This window comes from Salmo salar, chromosome 13 (assembly GCF_965601325.2).
Source record: "Salmo salar chromosome 13, fSalSal1, whole genome shotgun sequence".
Lineage (NCBI taxonomy): Eukaryota > Metazoa > Chordata > Actinopteri > Salmoniformes > Salmonidae > Salmo > Salmo salar.
The window spans coordinates 38,625,789-38,646,586 of record NC_138303.1 but is presented as its reverse complement, the minus strand read 5'-3'; the positions used below and the strand labels follow the sequence as shown (position 1 = coordinate 38,646,586).

Sequence of the window (20,798 nt, the reverse complement as noted above, 5' to 3'; positions counted from 1 at the left end):
ATGACTTCATAGAGGCGTGCATTTATGTAAATTGGAATTATTAACACATACTCTTGATCATTTCAAGGGGTAGTCTTGACTGTATTATAACTTTTCTGAGCCATTGATATTCTGAACAGGGACCACGGAGCGCTGTGCAAATTATAGGATTGTAAAAAAAGATGTAGGCAGAGGGAGAGCTAGTTATGTGGGCTCAATCCTGGCTGCAGCGCTATGTCATGTCTATTTGCACGGTGGGTGCCTAATTACCTTTGACCTGGACCACAAAAGTCTAACACTAAAATACACAGTGTTACAGGATCTTGACATTGATGTGGTGCCTGATATTCTCCAGGCATTGTATTGATCTGATAATCTGCACAGAGTCTATCTGGAACATAGACTCTGAACAACACGTTTTCCTATATATACAGTACCATTCAAAAGTTTGGACACACCTACTCATTCAAGGGTTTTTCTTTATTTTTACTATTTTCTACATTGTAGAATAATAGTGAAGATATCAAAAATATGAAATAACCAACAAAAAGTGTTAAACAAATCAAAATGTATTTTCTATTGTAGATTCTTCAAAGAAGCCACCCTTTGCCTTGACAGCTTTGCACACTCTTGGCATTCCCTCAACTAGCATCATGAGGTAGTCACCTGGAATGCATATCAATTAAAAGGTGTGCCTTGTTAAAACTTAATTTGTGGAATTTCTTTCCTTCCTAATGCATTTTTTTTTTTTTTAACCTTTATATTTAACTAGGCAAGTCAGTTAAGAACAAATTCTTACTTACAATGACGGCCTACACCGGCAAACGCTGGACCAATTATGTGCCACGCTATGGGACTCCCAAACACGGCCGGTTGTGATACAGCCTGGATTCAAACCAGGGTGTCTGTAGTGACACCTCAAACACTGAGATGCAGTGCCTTAGACCGCTGCGCCACTAAGTAGCCCTTAGGTAGGGGTTGTATACAGAAGATAGCCCTATTTGGTAAAAAACAAAGTCCATATTATGGCAAGAACAGCTAAAATAAGCAAAGAGAAACAACAGTCCATCATTGCTTTAAGACATGAAGGTCAGTCAATCTGGAAAATTTAAAATCACAAAAACCATCAAGAGCTATGATGAAACTGGCTCTCATAAGGACCGCCACAGGAAAGGAAGACTCAGAGTTCCCTCTGCTGCAGAGGATAAATTCATTAGAGTTACCAGCCTCAGAAATTGTAGCCCAAATAAATGCTTCACAGAGTTCAAGTAACAGACACATCTTAACATCAACTGTTCAGAGGAGACTGCTTCAATCAGGCTTTCATGGTCAAAATGCTGCAAAGAAACCACTACTAAAGTCATACCAACAAGAAGAAGAGACTTGCTTGGGCCAAGAAACACAAGCAATGGACATTAGACCAGTGGAAATCTGTCCTTTGGTCTGATGAGTCCAAATTTGAGATTTGTGAGAGTAGGTGAGCGGATGATCTCTGCATGTGTAGTTCCCACTGTGAAGCATGGAGGAGGAGGTGTGATGGTGCTTTGCTGGTGACACTGCCAGTGATTTATTTAGAATTTAAGGCACACTTAACCAGCATGGCTACCACAGCATTCTGCAACGATACGACATTCCATCAGGCTTGCGCTTAGTGGGATTATCATTTGTTTTCAACAGGACAATGACCCAACACACCTCCAGGCTGTGTAAGGGCTATTTGACCAAGAAGGAGAGTGATGGAGTGCTGCATCAGATGACCTGGCCTCCATAATCACCCAAACTCAACCCAGATGGCGCCGAAGAACATGGCCGATGTTTTACAGTTGAAGTCGGAAGTTTACATACACTTAGGTTGGAGTCATTAAAACTCGTTTTTAAACCACTCCACAAATTTCTTGTTAACAAACTATAGTTTTGGCAAGTCAGTTAGGACATCTACTTTGTGCATGACACAAGTCATTTTTCATTAACACCATGGGACCATGCAGCCATCATACCGCTCAGGAAGGAGATGTGTTCTGTCTCCTAGAGATGAATATACTTTGGTGCGAAAAGTGCAAATCAATCCCAGAACAACAACAAAGGACCTTGTGAAGATGCTGGAGGAAACAGGTACAAAAGTATCTATATCGACAGTAAAACAAGTCCTATATTGACATAACCTGAAAGGCCGCTCAGCAAGGAAGAAGCCACTGCTTCAAAACCGCCATAAAAAAGCCAGACTACAGTTTGCAACTGTACATGGGGACAAAGATCGTACTTTTTGGAGAAATGTCCTCTGGTCTGATGAAACAAAAATAGAACTGTTACGCCATAATGACCATCGTTATGTTTGGAGGAAAAAGGGGGAGGCTTGCAAGCCGAAAAACACCATCCCAACTGTGAAGCACGGGGGTGGCAGCATGATGTTGTGGGGGTGCTTTGCTACAGGAGGGACTGGTGCACTTCACAAAATAGACGGCATCATGAGGATGGAAAATTATGTGGAAATATAGAAGCAAAATCTCAAGACATCAGTCAGGAAGTTAAAGCTTGGTTGCAAATGGGTCTTCCAAATGGACAATGACCCCAAGCATACTTCCAAAGTTGTTGCAAAGTTGCTTAAAGACAACAAAGTCAAGGTATTGCAGTGGCTATCACAAAGCCCTGACCTCCTCCTATAGAAAATGTGTGGGCAGAACTGAAAAAGCGTGTGCGAGCAAGGAGGCCTACAAACCTGACTCAGTTACACCAGCTCTGTTAGGAGGAATGGGCCAAAATTCACCCAACTTATTGTGGGGAGCTTGTGAAAGGCTACCCAAAACGTTTGACCCAAGTTAAACAATTTAAAGGCAATGCTACCAAATACTAATTGAGTGTATGTAAACTTCTGACCCACTGGGAATGTGATGAAAGAAATAAAAGCTGAAATAAATCATTCTCTCTACTATTATTCTGACATTTCACATTCTTGAAATAAAGTGGTGAACCTAACTGACCTAAGACAGGGCATTTTTACTAGGATTAAATGTCAGGAATTGTGAAAAACAGAGTTTAAATGTATTTGGCTAAGGTGTATGTAAACTTCCGACTTCAACTGTACATTCTCCCAACCAATTGTGCAATTTTGTTTGTTCTTTTAGCTTTTTGTGTAACTTATTTTTTTACTTATTTGGTACATAATGTTGCTGCTACCATCTCTTATGACCGAAAATAACTTGCTCAATACGGAAGTGGTCAGATGACATGGATGCTACACTACAAGACTGTTTTGCTAGCACAGACTGGAATATGTCCAGGGATTCATCCAATGGCATTGAGGAGTACACCACCTCAGTCATCGGCTTCATCAATAAGTGCATCGACAACGTCGTCCCCACAGTGAATGTACATACATATCCCAACCAGAAGCCATGGATTACAGGCAACACGTCTGCCACGCTGATCCTTAACACAGAGGCCCCTCAGGGGTGTGTACTTAGTCCCCTCCTATATTCCCTGTTCACCCACGACTGCGTGGCCAAACACGACTCCAACACCATCATTAAGTTTGCTGACGACACAACAGTGGTAGGCCTGATCACCGACAACGATGAGACGGCCTATAGGGAGGAGGTCAGAGAACTGGCAGTGTGGTGCCAGGACAACAACCTCTCCCTCAATGTGAGCAAGACAAAGGAGCTGATCGTGGACTACAGGAAAAGGCGGGCCGAACAGGCCCCCATTAACATCGACAGGGCTGTAGTGGAGCAGATCGAGAGTTTCAAGTTCCTTGGTGTCCACATCACCAACGTACTATCATGGTCCAAACATACCAAGACAGTCGTGAAGACGGCATGACAAAACCTTTTCCCCTTTCAGGAGACTGAAAAGATTTGGCATGGGTCCCCAGATCCTCAAAAGGTTCTACAGCTGCACCATTGAGAGCATCCTGACCGGTTGCATCACCGCCTGGTATGGCAACTGCTCGGCATCTGACAGTAAGAAGGTGCTACAGAGGGTAGTGCAAACGGCCCAGTACATCACTGGGGCCAAGCTTCATGCCATCCAGGACCTATATAATAGGCGGTGTCAGAGGAAAGCCCATAAAATTGTCAGAGACTCCAGTCACCCAAGTTATAGACTGTTTTCTCTGCTACCGCACGGCAAGCGGTACTGGAGCGACAAGTCTAGGACCAAAAGGCTCCTCAACAGCTTCTACCCCCAAGCCATAAGACTGCCGAACAATTAATAGAATCGCCACCGGACAATTTACATTTACCCCCCCTACCATTTATACACTGCTGCTACTCACTGTTTATTATCTATGCATAGTCACTTCACCCCCACCTACATGTACAAATTACCTCAACTAACCTGTACCCCCGTACACTGACCCTGTATATAGCCTCGTTATTGTTATTCTTATTGTGTTACTTTTTATTATTACTTTTTAGTTTAGTCTACTTGGTAAATATTTTCTTGAACTGCACTGTTAGTTAAGGGCTTGTAAGTAAGCATTTCACGGTAAAGTCTACACTTGTTGTGCATGTGACAAATAAAGTTTGATTTGATTGGAATTGAGATGGTTTGGGTTGGACCGCAGAGTGAAGAAAAAGCTCAGCATATGTGGAAACTCCTTCAAGACTGTTGGAAAAGCATTCCAGGTGAAGCTGGTTGAGAGAATGGGAGAAGCTCCCTCACGACGCCAGGACAGCGGAGTCAATCACCACCTTCCGGAGACACCTGAAACCCCACCTCTTCAAGGAATACCTGGGATAGGATAAAGTAATCCTTCTAACCCCCCCCTTAAAAGATTTAGATGCACTATTGTAAAGTGGTTGTTCCACTGGATATTATAGGTGAATGCACCAATTTGTAAGTCGCTCTGGATAAGAGCGTCTGCTAAATGTCTAAAATGTAAATGTAAAATGTAGAATGCCAAGAGTGTGGAAAGCTGTCATCAAGGCAAAGTGCGGCTACTTTGAAGAATCTAAAATATATTTAGATTTGTTTAACACTTTTTTGGTTACTACATGATTAAATATGTGATTTCATAGTTTTGATGTCTTCACTATCATTCTAAAATGTGGAATTTTTTAAAAATAAAGAAAAACCCTTGAATGAGTAGGTGTGTCCAAACCTTTGACTGGTACTGTAAATTCTTTTATTAACAACAATAAAAGGGCACACTCATTATGCATCGCCCGATGCCCTGGGTGAGTTTCCCTTTAGGACCAATGGAATGTTCTCAAATGTGCAAGCTCTGCTCACCCCGGGCACGGGCGAACACACCCACAGACTACACACTCTCCCTCCATCATCTGAACCCCATCATCTGTTGCACTCCTGTAGAGAAATTCCATCTCAACCCTCCCTGTGTCCAAGCGGCCACTGCCACATTCAGAAAGATGTCCCTCATCCCCTTCGGGATACTCTCACCGCATCAAATCTCAGCCCTCCCTGCGACCTCCTTGCTGGCCCCCATTGCCCCCAAACCGGGTCATCCAGCTCCCGGATCCAACCTCTTCAACTTGAGGTGCGTTGAGTTCACTTGAACGTTGCGGAACGGTTTGCACTGAACGACACATTTCCCCAAAATGTTCTTGAACAGACTTTGAGGTACATTTGCTCCCGTTCGGTGGGTGTGGTGTGGTGTGGCTTGAAGCAATCAGTGACATATTTAAAGGGCAGTGCCTTTGCTGACAGCATTCCCCAACCCAAAACCCAAACCCCCAGTACCGTTTACATTCAATTGAACGTTCCAGAACGTAAAAACATACTGTACGCAGCCCCGGCCTCCCTTGTGGGGTGGTTTTGCTGTGCCAGGACTACCCACAGTTTAGTTCAACTCAAAGCTGATTGACTAATTATTTTATAAAAAACAAGGGAGGCCATCAATCAATCAAATGCTACGGCAACAACATGCCATACTCTTTTTGTCCAGACAGCATCAGATACATGGGCTACACATACTGAGACAGGGGGGCAGTGTTTAATTTGCTCTGATGATTTCTCGGGTGAGATTCACACACAAATCCCAAAAATTTTAAGAAAGGAATTAAGAAATATCAGAATGAGCAATGTCAGAGTTCAGAATATTAATATATATGTATATAATGGTGTGTATAGACATTATGGACAGTATATGAATAGAAAAGGTGTGTACAGCACTAGTTAAATAGGATGAGCCTTTATTAGAATACAGTATATACATATGAAGTGGGTAAAACAGTATGTAAACACTATTAAAGTGACCAGTGTTCAATGAATATGTACATACTGTAGGTCAGCAGTCTCTAAGGTGCAGGGTAGTGTACCGGGTCGTAGCCGGTTAGTAACAGTGACTAAGTTCAGGGCAGGGTACTGGGCAGAGGCGGGATAGTGGTGACTATTTAACAGTCTGATGGCCTGGAGATAGAAGCTGTTTTTCAGTCTCTGTGACCCGGCTTTGGCGCGCCTTCCAGATGGTAGTGGGTTGAACAGGCCATGACTCTGAGGTCCTTGATACGCTTTTTGGCCTTCCTGTGACACCGGGTGCTGTAGATGACCTGGAAGGCAGGCAGTATGCTCCTGGTAAAGCGTTGGGCTGACCGTACCACCCTCTGGAGAGCCCTGCAGTTGTGGATGGTGCAATTGCCATACCATGCGGTGATACATCCAGACAGGATGCTCTCAATGGTGCATCTGTAGAAGTTCATGAGGGTCTTAGGGGCCCAAGACAAATTTCTTCAGCCTCCTGAGGTTGAAAAGGCACTGTTGCGCCTTCTTCACCACACTGTGTGGATGGACCATTTCAGATAGTCAGTGATGTGCATGCCAAGGAGCTTGAAGCTTTTCATCCTTTCCGCTTCGGCCCCATTGATGTGTTCTCTCTGCTGTCTCCTGAAGTCCACGATCAGCTCTTTCATTTTGTTGACGTTGAAGGAGAGGTTATTTACCTGGCACCACTCCGACCAGGGCCCTCACCTCCTCCCTGTAGGCTGTCTCGTCATTGTTGGTAATCAGGCCTACCACTGTGTGTCGTCTGCAAACTTGAGGATTGAGTTGGAGACGTGCATGACCACGCAGTCATGGGTGAACAGGGAGTACAGGAGGGGGCTGAGCATGCACCCTTGTGGGGCCCTCATGTTGAGTATCAGCGGAGGTGTTGTTGCCTACTTTCACCACCTGGGGCCCGTCAGGAAGTCCAGGACCCAGTTGCACAGGGCTGGGTTCAGACCCAGGGCCCAGAGCTTAGTGATGAGCTTGGAGGGCACTATGGCGTTGAAGGCTGAGCAGTAGTTCATTCATTCTTACATATGTATTCTTCTTGTCCAGATGGGATAGGGCAGTGTGCAGTGCTCTGACGACACAGCTTGGGATGTCGTCTGGGCTGGCAGCCTTGTGAATTCTCTGTATTACCAATGATTATAAAGGCGATTCGGATCCAACCTTTAAGTCATACATTATGCTCCTGGCCAGAGAGGATTGAAGTTCAATATGTAGAAGGCTTATGTTAACTAGCTGGCGTTGCCCATGACAGAACGTTAGTCTAGAGAGCAAGCATTTTAGCCAGGTAGCATAGGACAACAAAAAATAAAAACGTGTTTTGTATGACAGAGTGATAGACCGTTTCATCAACATGAAAGAGAGGAGGATGACATTGCCGTGTCTCTAAGTAGGGTGAATTCACATGCTTTTTCTACTTGCACGCACACACACACACACACACACACACACACACACACACACACACACACACACACACACACACACACACACACACACACACACACGCACACACACACACACACACACACACACACAATATTGAGTTTACGTCGATTGGACAAAATTCTGGTATCTTTTTGGGGCAGCTAGGAAGACATCACTTCCTGTCATTTCTACCAGCCAACGGAAATAGATCACTGAGCAAAATGGCTCAAATGGCAACCCCCTATGTTGAAGATGAATCTGGTAAGGCTAATTTAAATTAGAACTCTAATAAAAGTATTGGTGGAGTGTGAGAATAAATACAGTTTAGAATTACTAACCCGTTTGTCTTTAGGTCGCTTCCCCAGAACAGTAACCCAGCAACGCTCGCGTTATGGCGCGAACAAATTGTCCAAGCGTGCTGCTGCTGGCTAACCAGTTAGCGTAGTTAGCTAGCTAACAAACACAGTAGTTAAAACTGCATTGTTGATTAACGTAGTTAGCTAGCTACCAGATAACTAGCGTAGCCAACGTTACTACTAGATAATGTCTAGTTAATAGCTATGTCTTAACTATATTACGTTAGCTATATGGGACACTGTATTCTGTTGGCTAGCCTAGCCAAGCTAGGGCGCAAAAGTACCTAACTAGTAGTAGTAGCCCTAAATCAGGCTTTAATACACAATTGGCATATACAGCCGGAAACGTGTGCAAAATCGTGTAAATGTTCCTTACAAGTCAGAATGTTGAATACAATTCTGAATCGGGCAGGATGGCGAACAATCCACACATTTTTGTGTGTACATTTTATTTTTTCGGATTTCAGTCTTTAAAAAGGTGTGGATTGTTTTCCATCTTCCCCTTATTCAAAATATGCAATTTTTATTGTCACCATGGCATGCTCGGTGCAATAGCTATTAACGAAGAACCGAATATTCAAAATAAAACTAACTTTACCTTGGTGCCGAACCGAACCATATAACGTTACCCACTGGCTCTCTAAAAAGTCTGGTAAATAATACTTTCCTGTGGATATTTTCTCAAATTTCGAGCAGCTGAAAGACAAACCGCACAAACAACCGGTAGAGTACGTTCAAATGTAATTTTATTCAACGTTCTCTTGTAAGTAACATTTACACGATTTTGCACGTTTCAGGCGTTCCGCAACTTAGAAAATTAATTGTGTACTACAGCCTGATTAATCAGACTACAGTAGCTCAATAATTTACTGTTAAGGAGTGTAGTCCAGCGGTTTTCAAACCTCTCCTCGAGGACCTCTAGACGTTTCACAATTCATAGCCAAGGGATTTAAAAAATATATGTATTTTTGTCACAAAAAAAAGTTCATTTTAAACACAATATACTTGCAGTGAAGCCGCTCAACAGCTACATCACATTAGTCAGCTAACAGCCTCCCATCCAGAGCACACACAGAAGCAACCAGGGCCAACACCCAGCTTAAGGGCAAGTTGACAGATCTCCCACCAGCCCTCCAAGATTCCCCCCACAGTTCCCCAAGAGCTGACCCCCCCCCCCCCCCCCCCCCCCCCACAGTCCCCCCCATGCACCAACAACCAACAAAATGAACAAAAGAAAACGGAAAACAACAATGCAAAAAACAAAAGACATCAAGGACAACAAAAAGCATACCAGCAAGAACAACTGATAATATGTATGACTGCATGTATGGCACTATTTACATGTGTGTATGTGCCCATGTGTGCTTTTGAATGAAAGTGTGTGTATATTGCATGTGTACAAACACCTGTACTGCATCAGCCTCAGGCAAACCAGCATTAACTGTAAAAACACTGCCCCTCAGTGTCATTCAAACATACTTTTTGTTATGTTTTATTTTGACTTAATTTTTTTTGACTTATCTTTTTAGTCAAGGGATTGATTATTAGTTGAGAAGTTTTAATCGGGTATGCTAGCTGTGGAATAGTTCAAATTCATGGAATGGCTAGGGGTTCCAGAAGAAAAGTTTGAAAACCCCTGGCCTAGTCAAACAGCATGCTGTGCGTAGCTTTGCACGCTGACCAACGAGAAGTAGGACTATTCCTGATCTGGCACATCTGCGTGTCACGTTTTTTGATATGCAGGGTGAAGTTGACAATTTTGTAATGAAGAGAGCGATCACTTTTACTACTAGCACTGCATGGTTGAAGCAGGAGAAGAGTGTCAACTTCCAAATGGTCTAAACCACATGTATTCAACTCTTACCCTACGAGGTCCGGAGCCTGCTGGTTTTCTGTTCGACCTGATAATGCTTTTTCGTCGATGAGGTTTAACGGCGGTTGGCATCCAATATGTTGCGTTATTGCAACCTACTAGACTGGAGTACAACTCCCTTAGACTTTGCTTGAAAAAATACATAAATAAGCATACCCTACCATCTATTACTACACTCACAACAAAATAAATAAAAATAACACCACCCTACTCCACTATTTCAATCAATTTAGTCTTACCTCATGCCAACAACCTGAAAGGATGGGACATCACCACTTAACACACCCTGTAACTCTTCTGATGTCATGTCTCACACACCCAAATACCAATCTGCAGCTGTCACCACAACCTCTATTTTCTGTGACTTACATTCCAACCCTGCAGTACAGTTGATAACCATTGCTATAAACGCTAAAAATGCAATCTTACTGAAACATAGATCACTTGTTGGCCTATCCTTCTGTACTGGTACAGATCTACTGCTCACACCACTCCTCTCAGGATACCTCCCCCTTGACCCATCTTCCTCTACTTTCTTCACTGCCTCAGCATATGACAACTTCTGCACTACTCTACCCCTGGAAACCTCAAACTGCCTCTCTCACACGGAACATTTCTGATCCCCAGCCCCATGAGCACCCCTAAAATTAACACATACCCCTAGTTTCCCCAATGGTACACATTCCTTTGTCTCATGCCCTTCTGCACACTTCTCACATTTAGGAACCTCCCTCCTATACACTGCTGCCACATGCCCATAAGCTTGACACCTGTAACAACGTAATGTATTCGGCAATAAAGCTCGTACAGGATAACTTATATATTTCCGCCATTTTTAACCGACTCAAGCTCACCGTCTTCGTCCCTCTCTCTCTTAGACCTCCTCTGCCTCTCTTTTTCCCTCCACTGCACTTCTCCTGACATACATCTTGTCCACTGCACTTCTCCTGACATACATCTTGTCCACTGCACTTCTCCTGACATACATCTTGTTCTTGCCTTCTCAAGGGACGCCATTTAACCGGCTGTCACAATCTCCGTCCAATCAGCACGAACCCCTCGGGATGTAGCGCGCATCCCACTTATAATCCAGCTGCTTTGTCTTGATGTTATTCTTTATCAAAAACTACCGCTACGCTTTTCAATTTCAAACAAGCGCGCTCTTCCAACCACCATCCCTGTGTCGATAGCTCACTGTGTGATTCCTACCTGATAATTAACGGCACACATCTGGTGTCCCAGGTCTAAATGAGTTCCTGATTAGAGGGGAACAATTAAAAAGGCAGTGGAACTGGCTTTGAGGTCCAGAGTTGAGTTTAAGAGGTCTAAACCATTATATTATGAGACGGGTGAAATCCAAAGTTGTGCTATATCTATTTTTTTATCCTTAAAATTGACACCATAGACATATACATCATTCGCACACACACACACACACACACACACACACACACACACACACGAGTCAGCTCAGACACACGGTCAGCTCAGACAGATCCAGCTCAGAGGCCCAGCTCATGAGCTCCATCGGCAGCAGATTTGAATTTGGAATGGAAAATAATTGTTTAAATCAAATTTTATTTGTCACATGTGCCGAATACAACAGGTGTAGACTTTACCGTGAAATGCTTTCCTACGAGCCTTTAACCAACAATGCAGTTCAAGAAATAGAGTTAAGAAAATATATACTAAATAAACTAAAGTATTTTTTTTTAAGTAACACAAGAAAATTACATTAGTCAAGGTAATTTGTAAAGTGACTATCCATGCGTAACAGCAGTGTAAAAACAAAGGGGGGAGTCAGTCAGTCATTGTACTTAGTCCGGGTGGCCATTTCATTAATTGTTCAGCAGTGTTATGGCTTGAGGGTAGAAGCTGTTAAGGAGCCTTTTGTACCTAGACATGGTGCTCTGGTACCGCTTGCCGTGTGGTAGCAAAGAGAACAGTATGACTTGGGTGACTGGAGTCTTTTTTTTGGGGCCTTCCTCTGACACCGCCTAGTAAACTCAGCAAAAAAAGAAACGTCCTCTCACTGTCAACAGCATAACAAGATTCAACAACTGAGACATAAACTGAACACGTTCCGCAGACTAACAGAAATTGAATAATGTGTCCCTGAACAAAGGGTGGGGTCAAAATCAAAAGTAACAGTCAGTATCTGGCGTGGCCACCAGCTGCATTAAGTACTGCAGTGCATCTCCTCCTCATGGACTGCACCAGATTTGCCAGTTCTTGCTGTGAGATGTTACCCCACTCTTCCACCAAGGCACCTGCAAGTTCCCGGACACCAATCTGGGGGGAATGGCCCTAGCCCTCACCCTCCGATCCAACCGGTCCCAGACGTGCTCAATGGGATTGAGATCCGGGCTCTTCGCTGGCCATGGCAGAACACCAACATTCCTGTCTTGCAGGAAATCACTCACAGAACGAGCAGTATGGCTGGTGGCATTGTCATGCTGGAGGGTCATGTCAGGATGAGCCTGCAGGAAGGGTACCACATGAGGGAGGAGGATGTCTTGCCTGTAACGCACAGCGTTGAGATTGCCTGCAATGACAACAAGCTCAGTCCGATGATGCTGTGACACACCGCCCCAGACCATGATGGACCCTCCACCTCCAAATCGATCCTGCTCCAGAGTACAGGCCTCGGTGTAATGCTCATTCCTTTGACAATAAACGCGAATCCAACCATCACCCCTGGTGAGACAAAACCACGACTTGTCAGTGAAGAGCACTTTTTGCCAGTCCTGTCTGGTCCAGCGACGGTGGATTTGTGCCAATAGGCGACGTTGTTGCCGGTGATGTCTGGTGAGGACCTGCCTTACAACAGGCTTACAAGCCCTCAGTCCAGTCTCTCTCAGCCTATTGCGGACAGTCTGAGCACTGATGGAGGGATTGTGCGTTCCTGGTGTAACTCGGGCAGTTGTTGTTGCCATCCTGTACCTGTCCCGCAGGTGTGATGTTCGGATGTACCAATCTTGTGCAGGTGTTTTGTTACACGTGGTCTGCCACTGCGAGGACGATCAGCTGTCCGTCCTGTCTCCCTGTAGCGCTGTCTTAGGCGTCTCACTGTACGGACATTGCAATTTATTGCCCTGGCCACATCTGCAGTCTTCATGCCTCCTTGCAGCATGCCTAAGGCATGTTCACGCAGATGATCAGGGACCCTGGGCATCTTTCTTTTGGTATTTTTTCAGAGTCCGTAGAAAGGCCTCTTTAGTGTCCTAAGTTTTCATAACTGTGACCTTAATTGCCTACTGTCTGTAAGCTGTTAGTGTCCTAACGACGATTCATATATGTCTTGGATGACCGGAAGTTTGGCAACAGTGATGTACTGGGCCGTTTGCACTACCCTCTGTAGCGCCTTACGGTCAGATGCCTTAGCAGTTGCCATACCGGGTGGTAATGCAACCGGTCAGGATGCTCTCGATGGTGCAGCTGTAGAACCTTTTGAGGATCTGGGGACCCATTCCAAATCTTTTCAGTCTCCTGAGGGGGAAAAGGTTTTGTCATGCCCTCTTCACAACTTTCTTGGTGTGTTTGGACCATGATAGTTTGTTGTTGATGTGGACACCAAGAAACTTGAAACTTTCGACCCGGTCCACTACAGCCCCATTGATGTTAATGGGGGCCTGTTCGGCCTTGCTTTTCCTATAGTCCACGATCAGCTCCTTTGTCTTGCTCACGTTGAAGGAGAGGTTGTTGTCCTGGCACCACACTGCCAGGTCTCTGACCTCCTCCCTATAGGCTTTCCCGTCGGTGATCAAGCCTACCACTGTTGTGTCGTCAGCAAACGTACTGATGGTGTTGGAGTCGTGCTTGGCCACACAGTCATGGGTGAACAGGGAGTACAGGAGGGGACAAAGCACGCACCCTGAGGGACCCCAGTGTTGAGGATTAGTGTGGCAGATTTGTTGTTGCCTATCCTTACCACTTGGGGGCGGCCCATCAGGAGGTGCAGGATCCAGTTGTAGAGGGAGGTGTTTAGTCCCAGGGTCCTTAGCTTTGTGATGAGCTTTGTGGGCATTATGTTGTTGAACGCTTCCTTTTTCCTTTTGTCCATTTGGGAAAGGGCAGTGTGGAGTGCGGTTAAGATTGCGTCATCTGTGGATCTGTTGGGGCGGTATGCGAATTGGAGTGGGTATAGGATTTCCGGAATGATGGTGTTGTGAGCCATGACCAGACTTTCAAAGCACTTCATAGCTACCGACGTGAGTGCTACGGGGCAGTAATCGTTTAGGCAAGTTACCTTTGCTTTCTGGGGCACTGGGACTATGGTGGTCTGTTTGAAACCATGTAGGTATTACAGACTCTCAGGGAGAGGTTGAAAATGTCAGTGAAGACACTTACAAGTTGGTCTTCGCATGCTTTTAGTACACGTCTGGCCCCGCGCCTTTGTGAATGTTGACCTGCTTGAAGGTCTTGTTCACATTGGCTACGGAGAGCGTGATCACACAGTCGTCTGGAACAGCTGGTGCATGCTTGCTTCAGTGTTGCTTGCCTCGAAGCGAGCATAAAAGGCATTTAGCTCGTCTGGTTTATTGATTATTGATGAAGCCAGTGACTGATGGGCTATTCGCCTCAATGCCATTGGATTTATCCCAGAACATATTCCAGTCTGTGCTAGCAAAACTGTCCTGTAGCGTAGCATCCGCGTCATCTGACTACTTCCGTATTGAGCGAGCCACTGGTACTTCCTGCTTTAGTTTTTGCTTGTAAGCAGGAATCAGGAGGATAGAATTATGGTCAGATTTGCCAAATGGAGGGCGTGGGAGAGCTTTGTGTGCATCTCTGTGTGTGGAGTAAAGGAGGTGTAGTGTTATAAAAACATTTTAAAAAAAAAGTTGTTTAACCTCTCTAGGGCCAGTGGGACGATTTCGTCCCACCTACATAACAGCCAGTGGAATCCCGTGGCGCGTTATTCAAATACCTTAGAAATGCTATTACTTCAATTTCTCAAACATATGACTATTTTACACCATTTTAAAGACAAGACTCTCGTTAATCTAACCACACTGTCCGATTTCAAAAAGGCTTTAAAACGAAAGCAAAACATTAGATTATGTCAGCCGAGTACCCAGCCAGAAATAATCAGACACCCATTTTTCAAGCTAGCATATAATGTCACATAAACCCAAACCACAGCTAAATGCAGCACTAACCTTTGATGATCTTCATCAGATGACAATCTTAGGACATTATGTTATACAATACATGCATGTTTTGTTCAATCAAGTTCATATTTATATCAAAAACCAGCTTTTTAAATTAGCATGTGACGTTCAGAACTAGCATACCCCCCGCAAACTTCCGGTGAATTTACTAAATTACTCACGATAAACGTTCACAAAAAACATAACAATTATTTTAAGAATTATAGATACAGAACTCCTCTATGCACTCGCTATGTCCGATTTTAAAATAGCTTTTCGGTGAAAGCACATTTTGCAATATTCTAAGTAGATAGCCCGGCATCACAGGGCTAGCTATTTAGACACCCACCAAGTTTAGCCCTCACCAAAGTCAGATTTACTATAAGAAAAATGTTATTACCTTTGCTGTTCTTCGTCAGAATGCACTCCCAGGACTTCTACTTCAATAACAAATGTTGGTTTGGTTCAAAATAATCCATAGTTATATCCAAATAGCGGCGTTTTGTTCGTGCGTTCAAGACACATCCGAAAGGGTAAAGAAGGATGACGCGCCCGACGCGTTTCGCAACAAAAAAATTCTAAATATTCCATTACCGTACTTCGAAGCATGTCAACCGCTGTTTAAAATAAATGTTTATGCCATTTTTCTCGTAAAAAAGCGATAATATTCCGACCGGGAATCTGTGTTTTAGTACAAAGGGAGAGAAAATAAAAACATGGGGTCGCCTCGTGCACGCGCCTCAGTCTCATTGTCCTCTGATAGACCACTTACCAAAGGCGCTAATGTTTTTTCAGCCAGGGGCTGCCTCGACATCATTCAGCTTTTTCCCAGGTTCTGAGAGCCTATGGGAGCCGAAGGAAGTGTCACGTTACAGCAAAAATCCTAAGTTTTCAATAAAAAGAGTCAAGAAGCCCAAGGAATGGTCAGAGAGGGCACTTCCTGTACAGAATCTTCTCAGGTTTTTGCCTGCCATATGAGTTCTGTTGTACTCACAGACACCATTCAAACAGTTTTAGAAACTTTAGGGTGTTTTCTATCCAAAGCCAATAATTATATGCATATTCTAGTTTCTGGGCAGTAGTAATAACCAGATTAAATCGGGTACGTTTTTTATCCGGCCGTGTAAATATTGCCCCCTAGCCCTAACAGGTTAATTATTTAAAAAGATTTCCACTCTGGTTGCACATGTAAGATGCTGGTAGAAATTGGGTGAAACGGATTTGTATGTCTGCATTCAAGTCCCCGGCCACTAGGAGCGCCGCTTTTGGATGAGCATTTTCTTGTTTGCTTATGGCCTTAGACAGCTCGTTGAGTACGGTCTTAGTGCCAGCATCGGTTTGTGGTGGTGAATAGACTGCTACGAATAATATAGATGAGAACTGTCTTGGTAGATAGTGTGGTCTACAGCTTATCATGAGGTTTTCTACCTCAGGCGAGCAATACCTTGAGACTTCTTTAACCTCTATGGCCTAGGTGGGACGCTAGCGTGCCACCCGTGGTGCACTCCATCAACAGCAGGTGCATTTCAAGAGCGGCAAATTTGAATCCAAATAAATGTCAAAATTCAAATTTTTCAAACATACAACTATTTTACACCCTTTGAAAGATAAACATCTCCTTAATCTAACCACGTTTTACGATTTCAAAAAGGTTTTACAGCGAAAGCATAAATTTAGAGTATGTTAGGACAGTACATTTACAAGAGTTGTGTGTAATGTTTTGTCAATTCAAAGACAGGGTCACCAAAACCATAAAACCAGCTAAAATGATGCACTAACCTTTTACAATCTCCATCAGATGACACTCCTAGGACATTATGTTAGACAATGCATGCATTTTTAGTTCTATCAAGTTCATATTTATATCCAAAAACAGCGTTTTACTATGGCATTGATGTTGAGGAAATCGTTTCCCTCCAATAACCGGCAGTCAAGTCAGCGTCACAAATTAAATAATTAAAATTAGAAAACATTGGTAAAATATTATATTGTCATTTAAAGAATTATAGATTTACATCTCTTGAACGCAATCAACTTGCCAGATTTAAAAATAACCTTACTGGGAAATCACACTTTGCAATAATCTGAGCACTGCGCCCAGAAAAATACGCGTTGCGATACAGACTAGACGTCATGTTGGGGAGATCTAAAATCGAAAATACTATGTAAATAATCCATTACCTTTGATTCTCTTCATCAGATGTCACTTCCAGGTATCACAGGTCCATAACGAATGTAGTTTTGTTCAAAAAAGCTCATCATTTATGTCCAAAAATCTCCGTCTTGTTAGCACATGATCTAAGCCAGCCGGACTTCTCGTCATGAACGAGGGGAAAAAATATATTTACGTTCGTTCAAACATGTCAAACGTTGTATAGCATAAATCATTAGGGCCTTTTTTAACCAGAACATGAATAATATTCAAGGTGGACGAATGCATACTCTTTTATAACGTATTGGAACGAGGGTACCCAACATGAACTCGCGCGCCAGGTGTCTAATGGGCCATCATCGTTCCATGGCTCTTGTTCGGTCAGATCTCCCTCCAGAAGACTCAAAACACTTTGTAAAGGCTGGTGACATCTAGTGGAAGCAATAGGAAGTGCCAAAATATTCCTCAGCCCCTGTGTTTTTCAATGGGATAGGTTTAAAGGTAATACAACACATCAGGTATCCACTTCCTGTCAGAAAATGTCTCAGGGTTTTGCCTGCCAAATGAGTTCTGTTATACTCACAGACACCATTCAAACAGTTTTAGAAAATTTAGGGTGTTTTCTATCCATATGTAATAAGTATATGCATATTCTAGTTACTGGGTAGGAGTGGTAACCAGATTAAATCGGGTATGTTTTTTTATCCAGCCGTGTCAATACTGCCCCCTAGCCCTAACAGGTTAATATTAGACATCACGCACCAGCAGTTATTGACAAATAGACACACACCCCCGCCCCTCGTCTTACCAGACGTAGATGCTCTGTCCTGCCAATGCACGGGTAACCCAGCTAGCTCTATTTTATCTGTGTCGTTGTTCAGCCACGTCTCGGTGAAACATAAGATATTACAATTTGTAATGTCCCGTTGGTAGGATAGTCTTAATCGTAGATCGTCCAGTTTGGTTTCCAATTATTGCACTTTCGGCAATAATAAGGAGGGTAGTGGTGGTTTACCTACTTACCAGCGAATTCTTACAAGGCACCCCGCCCTCCTCTCCCTTTTCTCTTGTCTTTTCTTCACGCAGATGACAGGGATTTGGGCTGGGTCTCGACTAAGCAGTATATCCTTTGCTTCGGACTCATTAAACAACAACTTTATGCAACAACTGTTAGTGCATCACATCAATTCGTTCTTCTAATCAAACTGAAATGTATCGGAGCACAGGTATCTTGGTCATGTATTGAATCGTCTTGAAAGGGAAACATGTACATCCCTAGACAGTATATGTTTAGCATTACCGTCTATGAGTGGGCTATAGTAGTAGCAGCAGCAAGTGGCTCATTTGAAATGCATTAGCTAGCTAGCTAAATCTTTCTAAGTTACCTATAGTCTCTACAGTAATGTTAGCTAGCTAGCCAGTAATCCAGTGTCAATTTGGCTAGCTAGCGACTAGAAAACATTCAATTATGTTAGATTGTTCTCGGTCCTGTTCTTGCTAGTTCCGATGCAAATGTGGCTAGCTAATGCACTGTAGTAGAGCAGTGCTGGAGCTCTAAGTCTTGGACCAAAAGGCTTCTAAACAGCTTCTACACCCAAGCCATTAGACTGCTGATCAATTCATAAAAATCGCCACCGGATAATTTACATTGACCCCCCTCTTGTACACTGCTGCTACTCGCTGTTTGTTTGTTACCTATGCATAGTCACTTTGCCTCCACCTACATTTACAGATTACCTCAACTAGCCTGTACCCCTGCACACTGACTCGGTACTGGTGCCCCCTGTATATAGCCTCGTTATTGTTATTCTTATTGTGTTACTTTTTATTATTACTTTTTATTTGAGTCTACTTGGTAAATGTTTTCTTCTTGAACTGCACTGTTGTTTAAGGGCTTATAAGTAAGCATTTCACGGTAAAGTTTACACTTGTTGTATTTGGCGCATGTGGCAAATAAAGTTTGAATTTATTACATTTTTATTTGTATATTGTTGTAACACACACACATATCAATGTTTTATCAAGCCTGAGTCGACCAGCTGAGCGTAACACATTAATTGGTACAAATGTAAATGCATGGTTTTCCGTGAATTTGTAATATTTGCTCATGTTTGCTCCTCCTGTTATAGGGAAATACATTGCTGCTACACAGCGACCTGATGGAACCTGGAGAAAGCCTCGGAAAGTGAAGGATGGTTATACCCCTCAGGAAGAAGTCCCTGTGTAAGTAATTCTACCTGACAGTGACCTCTGTCAAGTCAACCTTTATACTAATTTTGTATTTATTTTGATAGAAGCCTCTGCTGTAAAATGGTTGTTTCCTATTTTCCTTTCTGCGAATCTGTCTTTGTTTTCAGCTACGAGAATAAATTTGTGAAGTTCTTCAAGGGCAAGCCCGACCTGCCACCAGGTATGAGCCCCGGAGATGAGGCCCAGGCAAGGCAGCAGCAGCAGGGGATTCCCGGCATCGCAGAGAGTGAGACAGCTGGGCTTTCCAAGACAGCCAAGCGAAACATGAAACGCAAGGAAAAGCGCAAGCTGCAAGGCCCGGATAGCAATGTGGAAGCACTTATCAATGCTGTTGAGAATGTGGCGATTGCAGAGGGCGGTGACAGTGAGATGCCTACATCTAACCCAGCTGAAGCTACTAATGACCCTTCAGGAGCAGCAGCAGAAAAGGCCAAGAAGATCAAGAACCTGAAAAAGAAGTTGAGGCAGGTTGAGGAACTGCAGCAGAAACTGGACTCTGGGGAGATCAAGCAAGCTACAAAAGAGCAGCTGGATAAGCTTGGGAGGGCCAAGGCCATACAGGACGGGTTGCTGCAGCTTGAAGAGGATTCATGAGATTTAAAAGTTTGTCAAAAGGGCAGCAGACGAGTTGTGGAAGTTAGACTGTTGGAAAATACAAACACCAAGTTCTTCAAGAAATTGACATTTACAGCTGCATTGATAAGCTTCCCTTGAACATTTTTCTGAGGTTTGGTGTTATCAGACAGCCAATCAACATTAACTTTGGCTTTGGAATACCAAGTGTACATAAACCTAACACCTCAAGTTATGTTGTTGACAAGAACTGATCATGCTTTCCCACACTTTCTCCAAAACCAATGAACAAACAACAATGAGACAGCCATGTTTTTTTCTCTTCATTTCAAATGTACTTTTAAAACAATTGAACTGATCCCGTATGCTTGTATTGGCTATTAACTTATTGGCCATTCATAGTTGTAATAGCATTTATTTTTGTGCTCAGTATTTTTACTCTGCATTTCTTATCTTTGTTTTTTTACCTTTATCTGTCAAGAGAATTGCATAGATTATTATTTATTGCATTAAAGATACACAAAGCCCCTATTCAAGAGAATGCCGTTTTGTTGACCCATCTGTGCACTGAAATGATACACATTTTCCCAATGATTGGATGATTTGAAATATAGTTTGAATTTGTGTACATAATGAAGCGATTCATGGTTTACAACATAAACATCACTCATATGAAAGGATATTTTAACGCTGCTGTGAGATTAAATAGATAGCTCCCTCTACAGGTGAAATCAGGCAAAACTGGGTTCAGTGGAAACAACTCACGCTATCTCCCCCTGATTACAGGGCATAGGGAGGATTGTTGT

At 43.4% G+C, this 20,798-nt stretch overlaps 1 protein-coding gene across 1 annotated transcript; it reads left to right on the top strand.

The window, feature by feature from the left end:
* The first annotated feature begins 7,733 nt into the window (after window positions 1–7,733).
* pym1b (partner of Y14 and mago B-like) lies at window positions 7,734–20,523 on the top strand. The gene is made up of 3 exons (XM_014136206.3): window positions 7,734–7,896; window positions 19,299–19,392; window positions 19,527–20,523. The coding sequence occupies exons 1-3, from the start codon at window positions 7,857–7,859 to the stop codon at window positions 20,011–20,013; spliced, it is 621 nt and encodes a 206-aa protein (XP_013991681.1). The 5' UTR covers window positions 7,734–7,856; the 3' UTR covers window positions 20,014–20,523.
* The last annotated feature ends 275 nt before the right edge of the window (window positions 20,524–20,798 follow it).